The sequence below is a fragment of the Centruroides vittatus genome, unplaced genomic scaffold (genome assembly GCF_030686945.1).
Source record: "Centruroides vittatus isolate TY-2023 unplaced genomic scaffold, ASM3068694v2 contig_453, whole genome shotgun sequence".
NCBI lineage: Eukaryota > Metazoa > Arthropoda > Arachnida > Scorpiones > Buthidae > Centruroides > Centruroides vittatus.
In genome coordinates, this window is record NW_027122249.1 from 757,022 (window position 1) to 776,761 (window position 19,740).

Genomic DNA, 19,740 nt, shown 5'->3' on the forward strand with positions numbered 1-19,740 from the left:
AAAGAACAATATTTTATGCTGGAACAGACTTTAAGCCATTCAAGATTGAAAATTGTTGGCGTGCCTACACTTCAGAATGAGAATTTAATAGAAATAGCAAATAAAATATTTTCGTTTGTTGATGATAGTTTTAATCATTCAGCTTCACTTAATGCTTATAGTCATACCCAGCAACAATGAAAGAAAAGCATTTAATACTAGATCACAACCAATTATAATAAAATGTGCTAGTTCAGTTGTAAAACAAAAAATCATGAATAATATTAAAAAGAAGTAGTTAACAATAACTACAAATGCATGTCACATTATAAATGAGGAATATAAAATATATATAAATGAACATCTTACTCCATATTATAGAAATCACTTCTATAAAACCAGAATGCTGAAAAAACAAGAAAAATATATACATGGACAAATAATGGAAACGCGTAGTTAAAAAAGGATACTTCTTCCCCTACAAATCGGATACTTACATTGGAAAGTTTTAAGAAATTTTTCGGAATGACTGAATTATTAATACATACAAAGATAGATGATTTCTCTAGAAACGGTACATTCGTGTTTTGTAATGTAAGAGGTTTGAATAACAAATATTTAGAAATACTTAAAACAACGGAGGAATATGATTGTAATTTTGATGTACTTTTTGCGAGACTTGGAGGAATGACGAAAATCCTCCAACAAATATAAAATATTACCGACAGGAAAAAATAGAAAGAAAACCTAATCAACATGGAGGCAGAGTAATATATATACATAATGATAAAAATTATAAAGTTGTATCAGATTTAACTTTCATAAGGAACTATACAGATGTAGTTACGATAGTCGTTGGTAAGCTGATGATGATAATCTAGCGTTCCCCATCTACAAACTATGGAATTTTCCTTGATGTTATAAATGATATATTATCTTATAAAGCAACTAAATACGGAAAATTTAAATTACAAATAATCGGGGATTTCAATATCGATTTACGTAAAAACAACTCTTCAGACCCCACCGAATTGGCAAACCTTTGCTTTGCAGAAAATTTAACAATTCTGGCTGATTTGAATCAATCTACTAGATACGGAAAAAATACTCACTCCTTGATAAACTTTGTTCTAACAAACGATAGTGCGTGTGAATTTTTAATACATCAAAATTTGATTTCTGACCACCTGCCTATCATCGTCTTTACTCCCGAGAAAGACCTTGATATGGAAAAAAAGAGTAAAGCAATCTACCGAAAAATCAGTAACTCTATTTACCGTTTACGAAAGGGTCTGTCGTCATGTTTCTCCTGGAATTATTTTTATACTCAAAGTTTGACAACTGACCAATTAGCTGACTATTTATATACTATTTTACTCGTTTTTATTGATAAATATCTTCCAAACAAGTAATACGTAAAACCAAAAAACAAAAAAGAAAAAAAATTAGGATTAGCAGGAAAGCATTCCTAAAGAACTTTATATCTGATCACACGCTGACATTAATTAAACGGAAGAAAACTTTATTTAAGATAGTTAAGGACAAAAACTAGATGACTCTTGAAGAACGAAACAAGTACTAAGAGGATATAAATAACAAACAAATTAGGAAAAATATTCGGAATGAAGAGAAAAATTACTACAGTTTTCTGTTTTCTAATGTTAATTTCCCTTCTAGTTTCTGGAAAACTATTAAAATGTTACCCTTTGAGGTAACCAAGACAAAGAACAAGGTTAAAATAGATCAATTGAATTATAAGGGGAAAATGATTAATGATGAGTACACATTTAATAACATCTTTTCCGAGCACTACAGATCCATGAATGGTTTTCCACCAGATGTTTGCGGCAGTGTTAACTCAAAACAACACATAACAAATGCCAGTATATCTAATACTTTCTTTTTGGAAAACAAAACTGCCTCAGAAGTCCAGAATACTATAATGGGCTTGAAAAACAGTTCTTCAGACATTAGTTTATTAAATATCGAAATTTTAAAATATATATTTGATATCCTAGCTCAACCATTATCGCATCTGATAAAACTTTCGAAAATGGTAATTTTCCAGAAAAATTCTGGAAAATTACCATTTTCCAGGAACTCCTTTAAGTTGGTTAAAGTCATATTTGTCAAACAGAACTTACTACGTCAAAATTGGGCAGACTATTTCTAGTTTTTTTAAGCCAAACAAAGGTATTCCTCAAGGTTTAATTCTAGGCCCTCTGCTTTTCAATGTATACATCAATGATGTGTTCAATAATATATCAAAAGATAATATACTTATGTATGCTGATGATATAGTAATAACTTATTCTCATACAAATGTTACAACTCTCCAAACGAATTTAAACAACATTTTAAAAACATTAAACAGTTATATGGAAAATAACAGGTTGGTAATTAATAAAACAAAACAATTTCGTTGTTTTGCCAATAGAAACAAAAAAGTCAATTTAGATCACCTAACAATCGAAATAACTGATAAGAACATAGAAAAAGTAAACGTGATTAAGTTTTTAGGCATAACTTTTGATGATAATCTGCGCTGGAACAGACAAATAGATGATGTTGCTCTATCATTGACAAAGTATACTAGGATAAACAAGAAAATTCAAACCTTTTTCAGTACACTACATTTGAAATGGTTGTACCATATATGTATAGAATCCAAAATAAGATATGGTATTATACTGTAGTCTGGGGAACCGCAACGTTATACGCCGTCAATAAACTTCAGATGGCACAAAATCGCTACATGCGTTCAATTCATAACCCAAATTTTATGCAATCAGTGTCTGAATTTTACCGTACCGACAATATTGATAAGTGAAATTTACATGAAACAAGTTCTGTTGGAGAGTTATAAATATATAAAAGGCAACAAGGAAAACAGTTTTCTCGGAAATAGCATAGGTGAATGTCGAAAATCAACACGAGATACTCGCAAGATCTATGGTTATAATCTTCCAATCGTTAAACTAGAGGTGGGGAAATCTGCACTGATCTTCCAAATAATTTCCTATTGGAATGGTCTGTTTAATAATTTACGAAACATATCAAGTTACGAAATCTTCAAAAACATTGTAAAAAAAGGAAAAACCTTTAAGTTACAGTGATTATTGTTATCAGTTTATCTAAATGGATTTGAACGAAAATGTAAATATTCTCTTTTTCTTTTCAGCTCACGTCCTGTTTATTGTTTTAACTAACTCTTTTTGTTTTAATTGTTGGTGTTGTTTTAACATGCTTGTAAAAGGCCTTCCTGGCTACAGTATCTTTTTGAAAATAAAAATAAATAAATAAATAATTAATTAATTAATAACACTAAATAATTATATTTAATTAGCGTCGTGTCTCCTACCGTAAGATAGGACGATAGGACTACCTGATACTTTTGTTGAGGAAGGGAAGTAGTGGCTTATGTAAATCCGAAAACAGCTCAGAAAATTATTTTTAGAAAATTTACAAACGTATTACACTGTTGATGGTAGAAAATGCTGTGAAAGTACAAACTTACTCCTGCAGAATTATGGTAAGCTATTATGAACAGAAATATATGTAAATTCTATAGGCACTTCATATTACTTGCAAAAAAATTGAATAATTAAATAATTTCTGGATTTAAACATTTATTTCTTTACAATATTATTCATAAATGATTAAATAATCAATATTAAAAAAAATGCGTCAAAATGTTAGCCGCAAACACAAAAAAATGAAGATGTTTAGGCCGAACTTTTACTCGCCATGCTAGATTAACGAACGCCATTATGAACCTTCTAGAATTGCCAGATTGCGGCGCTCGACGTCCAACGTTCACGTTTTGGGCTGAAAACGTCGGTCCCAACCTCTCTACTATTTACAATTTGGTACATAGTGAAGTCACTTAGCAAGGTGCTAATTTTAGATATCAATTATAGTCCCTAATCAAGAGTGAGTTCACAATCGATCGCGCGTTGGTAAATATCTTAGTAGAAGTTGGTTTCTTGGGGAATCGCAGAATCGGCGTAGCAATTGTCCGCCAGGTCATCGGAAGGTGTTTCGACGAATCGAAAGAATGGAAATCTTTTTCCGTCTGGAGAGGGCAGAGGATCGGTGACGGCTTCAGCAGTATCCGAAACAGGATCGGGCGCGAACACCACTTAAAAGCGAACTACCTCCTTTTTGTATTCGGGGTCTGTCATGAGTTTTTCCCATGACTTCACTAAAAATTATTACACAACAGTCCAATTTTTCAATTTCAATAGTCTGTTTCGTATGACACATTCGATGTGTCACCTCAAACAAGAAAACAAGTCCGTGGAAAAAGTTTTAATCGTCTTTTCTCATTTTTCTCTTTCGAAAAATTTTTTGACTAATTTTTCGTGAAGCCCGGACTCGCATATAGATAGATATTGTATTGACAGAAGTCGCCTTTGCGCATATTCGGTTTTAGTTGGCGCGAAAATACTTCTGGTTTAATTGCAGCTGACTAGTGTTATCAACTTGTATGCGTGTTTAGTTGCTAGAGTTGTGCATTTTTCCCAGTTCTGTAATAATAGAGTAACATACTTAAAAATAATTTATGATCTCGTATGAAAGCTTTCTACTTATTAACTTCCCCAGCAACATTTGATGGCACCATCTGTTATGACATTGTATTAAAAATATAACTACAGTAGAGCATCGATTATCCGACCGCGTTCTAGTCGGCAAGATCAAATATCTGCTAGTGATGTGACGCTACAATATTTGGCTAAGTCTTGGCTACTTTAATATTATTTTTGTTACATTTATACGTGTTTTAGCTGGCAACATTGGTTCGACCATGAAAGGGAGGCCAGTATTTAATTAAACGAGGCTTAATTTTATTTAACGACGGTATCCAATTGCTGTTTTTAAAACCTGTGCGAGATTTAGCGGCAAAAGAACGAGGGTCAGCTATGAAGCAAAAGAAAATTTTGGACTTTTTTTTCTAATGTATAAGCCTACTTCATGTAAAATATGTAACCCGAATATATTTTTTTGTTTTATACCGTATTTTTCAATAAACAGTACAGTACTGTATTTATTTTGTGCAAAATAAAGAAATAATTTTTAACGATACAATAGCGACGATTATTATTTAAAAAAAAAACTTTTGTTAGGCTTAACATCGATGAAAATTCAACGCGAAGTAGGTTAATAGCGATATACTAATTACATGGGATATACTAATATACTATACTAATAATGTATTTTTCATACTTTTCGGTTAAATGTTTTTTCATGTTTTTTCATGTCGGTAAATGTTTTATCCGACCAACCCCAGTCCCTAATTGAGTCGGATAATCGATGCTATACTGTATTTTTTATTTTTAGTTATTGTAATATAACAAAACAATTCGTTTCTACAGTAGAGTTAAAGACTAAAAAAATTAATTTCGACTTTACTCGAAATATGACAAACCCCCTATTATGTCACCAGCCCCTCGACTTCTAATCACCAAAATTTAATAGCATCAATTTCCCTAATAACCAAATCTCCTTGAGAAATCTAAGAAATTTTCGACAAAAGGCACAGCTGTTAATAAGCTTCAAACAGGGTGAACAAAATGGTGCCACGCACATACATACTAACATTCATGCATACAAAAAAATACTCCAAGTTTTTTTGCATTTCTCGATGTTCAAGTTTCTTCAGTCCAAAAATGTAAATATATTGAAAGAGATCATTTTTGACTGATCGCTGCACTTTCCTTACATTAGAAAAAACAAAGCTGGGGAAAGTAATAGTAAGTATTTTTTGAAAAAAATGCACGTTTAGCTCAGAACTAAACATTAAAAAATTTAAATAATATTACATACCAGAAAAACGCACGAGAGAAAACACTAGCTGAATCGAAAGGGTGACTTTTCTGTTTTTTCTCCATTCTGTATTAATATCTCGCATATGAGATGAGCTATAAACTGCTTATACAGTGTTACTCATGAAATCTATATCTATATCATATTATATAATTTAAATAGCATGTCAAAGTGTAAAGGTTTATTTCGCTAATTGTTTTTATAAAACTTTGAACTTTCGATTAGCTATAAAAAACAGTTTAATCATGATATTAAAAAAAAGATTCGTTACTGATATAATAAAAACATTTTATATTTTTAATATACTTAAAATATTACACTACATTTAAAGCGATGAATTGTGTGAAAATTAGTAAATATATTACAATTAGTTATTTTATACAGGGTGGACCAACGAAACGGTAGTGTTCGTGTTCGGCCAAGCAAATCGCTCGGACAAGTCGATTTTATTCTCGAGGGGACATCTTATGCAATAAAGTTTTTCCAATTCTGAATATTAATTAAACAAACATTTTTTTTCGAAATAAATGTTTGTTTAGTTAATACAAAATAGATGAGTTTTTAAAATTTTTTGTTGTCTGTTGTATTCAGAATCGCAAAAACTTTATTGCAAAAGATGTCCCCTCGAGAATAAAATTGACCTGTCCGAGCGATTTGCTTGGACGAACACGAACACTCTGCCGTTTCGTTTTCGTTGGCCCACCCTGTATATTAAAAAATGCTAGCGACCAATTACTTCAATTCAATATTATATTTTTATACAGATAATCAACATTTTCTCAAACTGTACTGCAAATAGATTATTATTTACATTATTTCTAGGTAAATCAGTAAATGCGTGAATAAATGAATCGGTTATTGTCAACACATAATTTTTTGAAACGATATAAGCATTATTAACTACATTCAACTATGAAAATTATCTGGATTATTTGTGAAGTTTATTTAAGTGATAAGAAGAATCAGATATGATAAATTAATTGATAGTATCGGAGTTTCTTAAATACGTCAATGTGTAATTGTAAAAGTGTTTTCCATATAAAAAATAATACAGAGTTTTCTTTATCAAAGAAGATCTGTTTTCTTGCCAAATAAACGCTATAATATATATAATTTTACTATAAAAATTTATAGCAATTCCCTGCTTAAGATCAGTGATTAAGCTGCAACATGAATAACTTGTAGATTTTAACTGTTATTTGCCTGTTTGTCTGTTTCTCTGTGTTTTCTTAATCTTGAGAGTAGTAATAAATAGATAAAACTTGGGCAGGACACTCCGTTTAACTATATTAGAACTTTCGATTAGAACTATGCTGACAGGAAGTCACGTTATATCAATTCAAATATTTTTCTCTGAAAGGTGTTAGAGCACAGGCACGACTCCATTGCTAAAGGGAAAAAAATGATGTACAGGAATGAGCCAGTTCTATTTTTCAGGTGGAGAACATATATTTTAAATTAAAAATATGGTTAAAAATTACAGCCCGGCATTGTGACGATATCACAATAAGTAACTGATTATTCCTTTTTGAAACTTATACTTACTGTCGTGGGTGTCTGACTAAAGAGGCGAATCGAGTGAAGAGGAAGTTGTATCTTTTTTATAATTTCCTAAGATGTAATAGAATATTGTTTCTGTGCTTCAGTTAGTAAGATGATATAATTCCTGATAGAAGATTGATTAATATGATTCAAGCAATAAATAGGTTAGTGAGAGGCTTACTAACTGCGATAAAAGGTTGACAGGAGTTAATTTCATAACTTTTTTAATGTAAAAAATTAAAATGCTTTACGTCATCATTTCCAAACACTTTACTTCTTGAAATACGAAAAAATAATATAATGTTTACAAATATGTAATAAACTGTCATAAGATGTAAGAACTAGTGATGTAACGAATATTCGGTTACTACCGGTATTCGGCCTATTCGGCCTATTATTTACTATTCGGCCGAATACAGAATATTTGAATCACTATTCGGCCGAATACCGAATACCTAAAAACAGGAGTAAGAAATAACAAAACTGTTTTTATACAGTAAATAATCATTAAAAATTAATCATTTTGGTAACTTTTATTAATGCTGAACATTAAATTATCATTATTAAGATTAGTAAGAAATAGCATCTAACTCTAGTATTAAATTATTTCGTAATTAATTTAATAATATAGCCTATATCTAGCCCGATATCTTATGGCATTGATGGCGTGTAGGTTAGAATGTATCGGGCATTAATGTTATTCTTTAGTTAACTATGTTATATTCGTATTCTCGTATATTTTAATATTTTTTTCGATATTTTAAAATGATTTACGATAAGTTTCAATAAAACTTATCGTATTTAATGAAAGAATTATTTATCTATTTCTAGAAGATGAGTAACTAATATATAATTTATTTTATAAATAAAGCAAAGAATGAGCATTTCTCATTATATACAAAAGATAACATTTGAAATCATGCTAATTTTAAAAATATTGACAAAAACAATAGCAACAAAATATCACAAAACTTCACAAATAGAAACCCCTAATAATATATTTGAACTGTTCCACAACTGGGGAGAAACTAGACCATACGTCCCTACTAAAGTATATCCTTAGGGTACTATTCAGTCTACAAATACGCAGTAAAAACAAAATTTTAGTGATTAATTAAAGAGTTAAAAAGATCGATTGTAAATAAAATATCTTACAAGTTATAACTTACATCTAAATACCAACAACTGCCGAATCATATTGGGCTATTTACGGCTATTACATAAATTATAAACGAATTTGGCACTAGAGGTAGACGTTAGACTCCATCTCATATTAACTTTAATAATTATAATTTAATTAATTTAAATAATTTAGACCTACTGGAAGAAAAAATCGTAGTGACAGCGGGCCAGTAGAGAGGAGGATGCGCGACCCTTGCCATAATATGGTTTGCGCGCCAATTTTCGTATGTGCGTTAATCAAGCCGAATAGTTTGGCCGAATATTCGGTATTCGGCCTAAGCCGAATATACTATTCGTTACATCACTAGTAACAACCCAGCAATGGCTATTTGTCGATCTTTGCACATCAGCAGAAAGTTAAGAAGACCAGGATGGAATTCCGACAATTTTGAAGTTTATTACTTACTTTATTAATACATGTATATATTAAAATTATATGGTTTATGAAAACAGAAAAAATTTCAAAAGAAATATAATCAAAGGATATAATTTTTAAATAATATTTAGAAAATAAAATAAAATTATATACATTTATCAAAAAGAATGTAATTTTTAATATATATATATATATATTATATTCACATAATGATAATATCGTTTTTAAAATTATGCATTAAGAATAACTGTACCCAATATACTTAATATCACTCACATTTACTGAATTCACTAGAAATAATATAAATAATAATTTATTTGCTGCATTGTTTGATTAATTTTAATTATTTCTATAAAAATATAATATCGAATTAGATTAATTAGTCGCTAGTTTCTTTTAATAAATGAAATAATTAATTGTAATATATTTATCAATTGTCATACAATTCATTGCTTTAAATGTAGTTTAATATTTTATGAATACTAAAAATATAAAGTTAGTTCCAATATATCAGAAACGAATCTTTTTCTTAATATCAAGATTAATATCATGATTTCATAATATCATGATCATGATCCTTTCTATAGCGTATTGAAATTACAAGATTTTGTGAATATAAATAACAATATACCTTTACACTTTAACATGCTAAGAACTTATAGTGTTTATCGCGCATCTGAGATGAGCTATAAACTGTAGACACAGTTTGTAGGTCATTTCAGATGCGAGATATTAATATAAAATGGAGATGAAGCAAATTTGTAACCAATTCGAATTAGCTGGTGTTTTCTCTCGTGCGTTCTTCTGGTAAGTAATATTATTTAAACTCTTTTATAATTGTTTAATACACTCTGTAGTAATGTAACTAGTTCTGAGCTGAAGGTAGAATTTAGAAAAAAAAAAAAAAACTTATTTTTACTCACCTCAGCTCTGTTATTTATTACAAAACGAATGTATGATCACTTTAAAATGATCACTCATCAATATTTTTTTGCATTTTTGGACTCAGGACACCTTGAAATGTGAAGAATCGCAAAAAACTTCGAAGATTTTTTCTGTATGTATGGATGTTAGAGTATGTGGGTGTTTGTGTGTGGCACGAGTTTGTTCACCCAATCAGAAGCATATTAACTCTTCCGCTTTTTGTCAAACATTTCTGAAATTTCTCAAGATTTGGTTATTAGACAGATTAATGCTATTAAATGTTTGTGATTGAAGATCGAGTGTCGACAGGTGAAAGAATGAATGAGGTCATGTGTCGAGTTTGTTCAGAATCAATAACGATATACTCGTTATTAGCCTTTACAATTTTTTTTATAATCTCTAACCCTACGCTGAAAATTAAGTTTATTTGTCATTTTATAATAATTTAAAAATATAAAAACTTATTTTTTAATAGATAACAGATGGCGCCGCCAAATGTCGCGAAAGTTAAGCTACTGGACGTTTTTATAATATCAATAGATATTTAGGTATAAGCATGAATTTTCTATTATATTTGTATTTAATTTTTTAATGTTACAGAACGGGACAATGAACAGCAAAACCTGCTGTGTGCACGGTATACGGTATTTAGAAACTTATATATTGATAAGGGATTTATGTGTAGGCCTACTTGAGAGAAAACGGAAAGATGTAATTTTTTAAAATATTTTGTGTGTCAAACGCATTATATGTTGTTCTATTCCATATAGGGTTAGTTTATATCTTATTCGAATATTTTACATAAAATATAATTAAGAATTCAACTTTATTAGTTATCTATTATTTTCTAAGATCGTATATAAATATTTATATAGTAGAAACTGCGAAGTTTAAAGAAGAGATTTCACTTTATCTATCCTCCACAAATGCCTTATTTCCTGGCGAGTTCTGTGTACTTGCTAATTTTTTCAGTGCATGTGTTTTCTACATTGTGAGTTTTTGGAATGGATATTATTATTATCAATCCATCTCGATTATATTATAAGATGAAATTTTAACGCTTTTTAATATAATTTATCTCTACCCTCAAAGTTTATTTTGCTATTTTATAATAACTAATAATATAAATAATTTGTGATTTTTCTAAAATATATGTAATTTTTCCTTTATTTCTTCTTTATACTATTTTACTTTTTGTTATGTTAAATTGTATGTATATATTACTGTAATTTATACTTCGAGTTAAAAATGCTCAACATTCCTAAGAATTTTTATGTTAAATGTGTTCTATACCAAAAAAAGAACAGTTATCAATGTTATATTGTTTTAAAGACCTAAAGATGGCATGTAGAACAGGTAGGAAACATTTGTTAAAGTTAATAAACAATTCTCTGTGAGAGAAGGTGTTGTCGTGGTAGTCAAAAAGAATCTAGCGTGGTATTAATATAATTCAAAAAACTTATTGATTTATTTAAATAATCACATTGTTTGTGAAATCTGAATGTTGGATATATAACCTATTTTAAAGTAAAAAATATCATATGTAAAACCGGCAAAGTCTATAGATCCATTACAATCGTGCCGTGTTAAATATCCTACGAGTTTTCATAATGTTCTAAGATTATCACTAAGTTTTCAAAAAATTTTTTTGATTTATTTTTGTTATGTCACGTAAAATTTTTTTTTAATAAAACAGTTACATTAATTCAACAAATTGCATTTACATGGAGAACGCTGTATTATTATATAAATCGCGTACTTCACCAAATATTAATTATTTTTGGGGGTATTTAACATACACAACTTTCTTCTTAATTTCAAACAGGAAAAGTTTATGCTTCATCACGCAGAAAGTATGCATAAATATCTATTTATTACCTGTTTTAGATTTTTAAGAACAATTAAATTTTAGTCACAAAAATAAAGATAATCGAATAGAAAAATATTCAAAAACATTTTATTTTACTTCTGTATATATCCAGAAAGTAAATTTTTTTAAGAATCCATATTTACTCCTTTATTTATGAGAATAAAAATACTCGATTATAATTTATCTAATTAAATTTATGAGTAAAATTATTTAAAATATTCCATTAACCTCATTTCGTATTGTTAAATTCTTTTAGGTTTAGTTTTTCTTTTCGGGAATAAACCATTTCTAATTGCTAACAAAGTTGTCTGAAAACACTTCTGATTATATTTCATTAATCTTTAACAATACAAATTTAATAGTAGAAATTACAAATACTAGGTTGATATGTATCAAGGACGATTTACTGTTTTATAGTTTTGTTCTTTCCATACCTTGTTGAACATAATATTTTTCTTTGGCAATTTTGTATAACTCATTCATTGAAGTCACTCCTGTGTTCTTTACCAAATTATAAAAACTACCATTCACATCTTTCAGTAATGCATACGGCGTGTCAAATTCTTGTACTTTTCCATTATCTAGAACCTAAAAGATAAAAACGTGTAATTAAGATATATATTTATGTTTTACATTATTAGCAGAAGAAACTTACCATGACTCTATCCGAATCAATAATTGTATTTAATCTGTGGGCTATTGTCAACACTGTACAAGATTTGAATTTTTCTCGAATTATTTTTTGTATGCAGGAATCAGTTCTTCATATAAAACATATAAAATATATTGATATCAGTATATAAAGAATAGAATAGAAAAGAGTTACTTGAAAATAACAAAGTAGAACTTGAGAAAAAATGCAAAATATATGAAATCCATAATGTATATTTGATTTCATACAAGACATGGAAGACACACAGTTTTACATAGAGGTCACGAAGTTTACATAGAACAATACGCAAAATATAGAAAAATTTTCTTAACAGAGTAGAACCTGAATCTGAATTTGAGTCATAGGTTTTAATGATTTTCTTTTGCAAATGTGATAAACCCATTCACAGGACAGATTTCCAGACTAAAAGATAAAATGAAATTGACTTTTTCTTGAAAGCAGGGCCGCATTTAACAATCAGAGGCCCGTGGGCACAAATTAGGTGGGGCCCCCTTTAAGAGTAGGCAAATTTGATGATTTAGAAAATTTATACAAAATACTGTACTTTCAACTAGATTTCAACTAGGAAGTAGTAAATTTCATTTAAAAATAAGGTTATTGTAAACGTACATATATTTTATTGTTTAAAACTAATTATTTTAATTTAATTGAAAAATACCTATGTAATATTTTTTCCCGAAATTTTCCGATTTCTTTCATCGGTTTTTTTCCGGGTTTGGTTTTATCCGCCTGTGGCTCTCATGATTAGGTCACACTAGGCTGTCGCGGTAATAAAAAGAAAAATTATGTTTAAACATAGTTTTGTGAGGGCCTCTATTCTGTGGGGGCCCTGGTGCCAGCCCCAAATGCCCTTATGTAAATCCGATCCTGCTTGAAAGAAACAACTATTTAAACTACAACAGAAAGTATCTTACATACTTATACCTATAGGGTTTATCTTTCATTTAATCAGCCAACAATAATACATAAAATTTCCATATAGAGATAAACGACGTGTCTTTGAAAAAATATAAATTCACACGAGTAAATCACACTTACAAGAAATGGTACATGTTCCATTCTACATAAGAGATTTGTACATAGTATATGTAAAGAATAATTTGCAATAGCAAACTGACAATGCTGAGAAAAGATTTTAAAATGTGAGCAAAGTCATTTTAGAATGCAGAATAATCTAGAACTGAAATAGGTAAATAAATTGTATTGTGCAGTCGGATATTAATTAGTATCCTCTTAAAAAAATATTACAACATACGTTGATGCAGAACGAACTGAATCACTTATTCAAGATCCCATTAGGGGAATGTCTCAATGTTTAGAACACTCATCAAATTGGCGCACCATATAGCCAGAGCAAAAAGAAATTCTCACTGTACTGATTTCGTAAAACTATTGTCGTCGTCTTTCTGCTAATAAGAGCATTATTCACAAAAACAAAAATGATTGGTTGAGGCATTATCTACTGCTGAAATATTAATATTCAATCAAGACAAAAGTTACTCCAGAAACTTTATAGTATAATCTCTCATATATGTCAAGCTACGTTCCTCACCATCTAGCTATTTCATATTTATGTCTGGACAAATGTTCAATGGTTGCAATTAGAAAGCCATTCTAAGTGTTATGAGGTTGATAAGAAAAACATAACATTTTTTCAATACGTTGATTTATGTGATAAACTGCAAATTGTATTTCAATAAAATATTTTCCAGATTACGGAAATAAATTAATTCATAACGAGGAAGGTAAATATCATGAAAGCGGATTAATTGGAAACTTGCAATTGTATGATCGGATATTGTCTGCAGTTTGAGTAGTAATAACGTAACCCTCAAAAATGTATACATAGAAACATGTAAATTTTGTGTTTAATTTTGATCCAATTAAGTTATTTCATTGTCTCAAGATAAAAAAAAAAAAAAACACCCTGTATACACCAAGCAGAGACAACAAGAAACTTGAAACTAAATACATGCATTTCACAATTTATCTTCACACAGCAGAACACTGATGTAATTTAAACAGATTACTTATTTCCATATATGTTTTATATCACAAATTAAATCGTTTATAAATTTGAATTTTGATACCTCCACTTTTGAAATCATCCCATGTCTATGAAAGAATAAATCGTTTTGCTGTAGACTATTGAAAAACATATATATTTTCATTCGATATAAACACATATTTTTAATAAAAATTTTTAAATTAATTTATAATCGAACATTTAATTACCCTGTAAAAAGTTTTTTATGATTCGTACAGTGTTTTCTAAGTTCACTATTAATTAAATATGACATTGTTTAAAATTCAATGCTGTATTTTTAATATACAAATGTTGGAAACTCAGTTTCATTTCAAGTAGCAATATAATGTTTCAATGAGCTATATTCTTATTGATATACAACACATACATACATACAAGTATATGCTATAGCTAATTTAGTAGATTATACAGCTAATATAAAAAACGTACTAATTTCCTGTAATTAACGAATTGTTTATTAAAATTGGCGATTACATAACTTTCATATTATTTAATCATTTAATCTTATTAAAGCACACAAATTTATCATTACATTTCACTATTTATTTGTGGTTTTAAAAGACCAATGCTTTAGTTAAATAAAACAGTGAAAACCTCAGATAATTTTACCTATTTTTTCTGTAAATGAGATAATAAATTTACCAGATATCATAGTTTTATGTACGTCCACAAAATAAATCGTCTATTCTGCTGACACGCCGTTATTAGCATTTCTGGCATATTACTAAACAACTACAAATGCGTGTGGTAAAATTTCCCTCAGTTTGTATTGTGCTATGTTGACAAGAACATATCTTGTCTATAAAATCGCGTTGCTGTGAACGGCTGCACAACTTAGAAATATAAAGGAGTACATGTCAGGAGTTGCAGTTTGGCACAGAGTATTTGGTGCCCAAGTCATGTGCACATAAAATATACCACACTTGTAGGTAGATATAGGACCGAGAACCAAGTCAAAATAAAATACATGGCGATACTCGTTTTACAAACAGGCGCTAGTGCGAGATTTGCGAATGCGTTTCTCGTTGGAAATTTCGAAATGCGAACGTTGCGAAATCGAATTTTCACAAACGTGTTGCACACATTACGTGTGTATTCTCTTGCTCTCGTCGTTTCGCAGGATGGAAAGTGACGCGAGCAACATGCAATTAGAGTACAAATATCTTCCCGGTCACCGTAGCAGAGAATAGGCCCGTGACAACTCAACCTGTCGTAACCACGGCGGCAACAAAGCCCGCCGTAATCTACTCCGTGTCCCTGAGTACTAATGTCGACTTTTCATCTTTGGTTGGTGCTCATTTTTCTTTTCTTCTTAGAAAACGGTGCGCAGTCAAGCCCTGAGTGTACGAGACATAGTATCGTCCAAAAAATGACCTTGCCGTTTAACTTGTTATTAGGTAAATAAATGCAGAATTTGCTTAGCCTAGAACTAGCAATTTTATGATATTGTTACCGTTCCTGTCACCATGCAGAAATGCAAGCAAATTGATGCTTGTCTTCAAATTACGTTGTGACGACCGTGTCATCAGCAAATGTCGGTCAAAAACTTTTCACATACCACACTACAGCTGCTGACCTGAATGCGCTAGATGGAAGTTCTAACCACTCAATCAAGCAAATAAATAAATATGTCCCTCATATCAATCTAATCGTCATCAATGTCGAAAATACTACCTAAAATAATTGCCAATCTACATTTTCAACAATAAGAAATAGTTCATTATAATATGGTTTAAAAATATTGATACGCAACTTAAACAAAGTACTCACAATTTTTTATACATTCTCAACACAAGAACTGTTGTACGTAAAATATTCTGGTATTAAACTAACAATAATTCCAATAAGTTGCAAACTGAAACAGGAACTAGCAATTTCTGAGTGTCAAAAAAATGCTTAACAATTGTGTACACCACAAAAACCGTATAATGATCTAATTAATACTGCACTTAACACTAAATAATTTTTTTTTTAATTTCTTGAATTCTTACTTTTTATCTACATTGGATGTTGCTTCATCCATGACAAGGATTTTATTCTGACGTAGTATGGTTCTGGCAAGACAAATTAACTGTCTTTCTCCTACGCTGAAATTTCGTCCTCCTTCTGATAAATGTGTATCCAATCCCCCAGGCAATGTACAGATAGCGTCTTTTAATTGAACCTTAAGTTGACATATATTTAAGAATCAGTACAAGATAATTTAATTTTACGATTAAAAGGGGTTTCAAAAACAAATTAAAAAGTATATTAAAACATATATTTATTTCTAACTTCTTCTATGGCTTTCCACATCATTTCTTCTGAATATTCATTGAAAGGATCAATATTTCTTCGAAGAGGACCGGTAAATAACATTGGATCCTGGAAAAGACACATGTGGTATTATTCATAATAAGAAACAAATTGTAAAATTTGTTTCTTATTCAAAAATTTTTATTCATTACAATAATAATAGTTACTCATATCAAATTTGTTATCTTAGTTACTACTCTAAAAGACTCGCGATGCTTATGTAAAGAATAGGAATATTGTAATTATCTTTTTAAATTTATTTCATTTAAACGTTTTGAATAAGTTTCAATTTTTATAAATTTAAATTCATTCTCCTTATTCTACAACCCTCATATATTTATTCCAGTACTAACATGTCCAAACCCACGATTGGACTGCCAGGACGCAAAGGATGAGACTCCGACATATCTAGGAAAACCTCTGTCTGAAAATTTTTTTGAGTTTTATACCTGCCTAGATTGGAACATTGTATGCTGACAACTTAATAATTTCGCCATTAGCCATGAAATCCATCATTATATTCAGTATTTAATCATGTTTAAATAATTTAATTTCTACATAATAAATTACAGAAAGAATATTTTCACAGAAAGTAAATAATAGAATTATTAAATATAAAAGATTTTTATTAAATCAATTACTATATACTTGAGGAATGATGGATATTTTACTACGTAGATCCCGAAGACCAATATCCCCAGTGTCAACTCCATCGATGGTTATCGTTCCTGTTGGTTCTGTCATGCGAAATAACGAAGCGATTATAGAACTCTTTCCAGCTCCTGTTCTTCCAACAATTCCTATCTGCAATTTATAAATGATACATATCCTCCCAGACAGAAATTATTAGCAACAATCTTTGGATTTTACAGATAGTTTACCTTTTCTCCCGAATTAATAATAAATGTTAAATTCTTTAAAACAGTATTTTTATCCTTGGAATATTGTAAAGTGACATTATCAAAATGAATTTTTCCGTTTTGTGGCCAATCTGAAGGTGGCCGTTTATCAGGTAAACTTTCGTATGATGCTTCTGGTTTTAATTTGCTGTAGTTCAGTATGCGTTTCACCGAGTTCATCTGGAAAATTGACTTTGTATTAAATAACACAATGCATAAAACTTATTCAAGTAAAAATATATAATATCCAGAGTTATATTAAATGTAAAAGAAATAATAAAACTAATTAGAGAAATATTTTTGTATGAAGAGACATTGTTTATATTTTACTTTCCTTCATATTTATAGTACTTGTGAAATGATATAGAAAGCATACTTCCCGAAAAAAGAAAACAATAGCACTGAACGAAACTTACGTCTACCTCAAAAAATTTGTTATAAATCTGTGAAACTTAAGATAATTTTAGCGAGTTCAAATTTGATGAGTTTTTTGTGTTTTTGGATTAAATTAGACTAAAAAAAGTAAAACGGCAAGGCCGTATTTGGGACAAGTCTATGTCTTGGAGACTCAATACTAAGCGGGATCACCGCGGGTCTCGTTCTAATTCCCCAATCATCTTTGGTATCGCTTGTTTGGAGCGCGATCATCTAAACTTCGCCGGCCACAGCTACGACAACGAGGTCATTCACGATGCATTTTCAGTGAAATTAACCTATCGAATGTTGAAATTTCTCTCCGTTGCACGACGTCCCAGGTTGAATTTTTGTCAATGCGAAAATTTCCCGTTTTTGAAAAAATAATGATGGTTATTGTATCGTTCGCGATTATTTTTTTATTTTGCTCAAACGAAATATATATACAGTGGTGCCTCATATAACGTACTTAATCCGTTCCAGGTGCACGTTTGTTAAGTGAAACGTCCGTTATACGAAACGCATTTTCCCATAGAAATACATGTTAAAACATCTAATTCGTTCCGCAGCATAAAATAACCGTACTATATCATTAAAAAAATGAACATGGGGTGAGTTCTTTTATTCCTCAGCGTAAGTCTGTGCGAGCGACATCTGTTTAAAAATTCCTGCAGAACGTGTTCCTAAATTCCGGTGGGAGTGAGCGCTGTCGAACGGCAAAAACAGCCGCTTGTAGTAGTAGTTTACGGTGGAAAGCAACATGGGGTCCTCCATGGCTCAGATAGTTTCGTTTCCGGGTCCATTATGTGGTTTTATGAATGAAAATTTAGAAATTGTGAAAGCGCGAGTTAGCGCACGCGGTCTTTACGAATTTTTTTCGAATGGTAGCCGGCATTCAAATTTTTTTCGTGGCTATTTTGAATGTTCTTTCAACAAATAATCCATTTTATGGTTAAATTTTACAATTGGGACCCTTCTTTTGTCTTTAAAAGCTCATATTTTAGAATTATAGATTCCTCCATCACGATACTATCGATAGTGCGGGCGCTGCAATCTTTTTTCTTTCACCGTCGTTCCTAAATGCCTACGAACAGCAGCGCACTCCCGTAGTAGCGGAGACGCAGAGCGACCGCTATTAAAGAACGCACCTATGGAGCAGTCACTAATTATGCCGGAAAGTCCGTTGTTCGCAGCCAGTCCGTTGCTCGAGTCACGTAACGGTCAAACAGAAAGTCCGTTGTTCGCAGCGTCCGTTATTCTAGGCGTACGTTATACGAGGCACCTCTGTATTAATAAATGTAAAAAAATAATTATATTTCGGAAGTTAGTTTTAATATAAAATTATAAAATTATAACGACACGCAATCTACTTTCAAAAACGTTCCGATGATGAAACGAGATATCTCCGGTCAGTCGGTCAAGGCTAGCACGTGGCAACCGGAAATATGTGGGGAATAACACGGGACAGGTAAATAAGTTTTTTTCAAAGATTCGTTTGTCAAAATTCGATTTTCACAATATTCGTATTTCCAAAATAACCAACCAGCAACGCATGCGCAAATCTCGCACTACTGCCTGTTTGTAGAGGGTGTTGCCATTTTGTATTTTATTTTGTCTCGGTTCTCGGTCCCCTGACTACCTACAAGTCTGATTTTCTTTATGCGCGCATGATTTGGGAAGCTAATACTTTCTGCCAAATTTCAGCTCCTTATA

The 19,740-nt window shown here is 30.5% G+C and overlaps 2 protein-coding genes across 2 annotated transcripts in view; both read right to left on the reverse strand.

The window, feature by feature from the left end:
* LOC136977324 (ATP-binding cassette sub-family C member 4-like) overlaps positions 1-5,919 on the reverse strand; it is a 78,368-nt gene extending 72,449 nt beyond the window's left edge. Inside the window, exon 1 of the mRNA XM_067272792.1 lies at positions 5,806-5,919. Within this exon, the coding sequence (XP_067128893.1) occupies positions 5,806-5,870 (65 nt within the window). The 5' untranslated portion in view covers positions 5,871-5,919. The remainder of the gene's footprint in view (positions 1-5,805) is intronic.
* Positions 5,920-12,069: 6,150 nt separating this feature from the next.
* The window catches only part of LOC136977279 (ATP-binding cassette sub-family C member 4-like), a 62,732-nt gene continuing 55,061 nt past the window's right edge, over positions 12,070-19,740 (reverse strand). Inside the window, exons 21-26 of the mRNA XM_067272742.1 lie at positions 17,596-17,793; positions 17,363-17,518; positions 16,694-16,783; positions 16,411-16,583; positions 12,355-12,460; positions 12,070-12,287 (exon numbers count right to left, since the gene is read on the reverse strand). Of these exons, the coding sequence (XP_067128843.1) occupies positions 12,111-12,287; positions 12,355-12,460; positions 16,411-16,583; positions 16,694-16,783; positions 17,363-17,518; positions 17,596-17,793 (900 nt within the window). The 3' untranslated portion in view covers positions 12,070-12,110. The remainder of the gene's footprint in view (positions 12,288-12,354; positions 12,461-16,410; positions 16,584-16,693; positions 16,784-17,362; positions 17,519-17,595; positions 17,794-19,740) is intronic.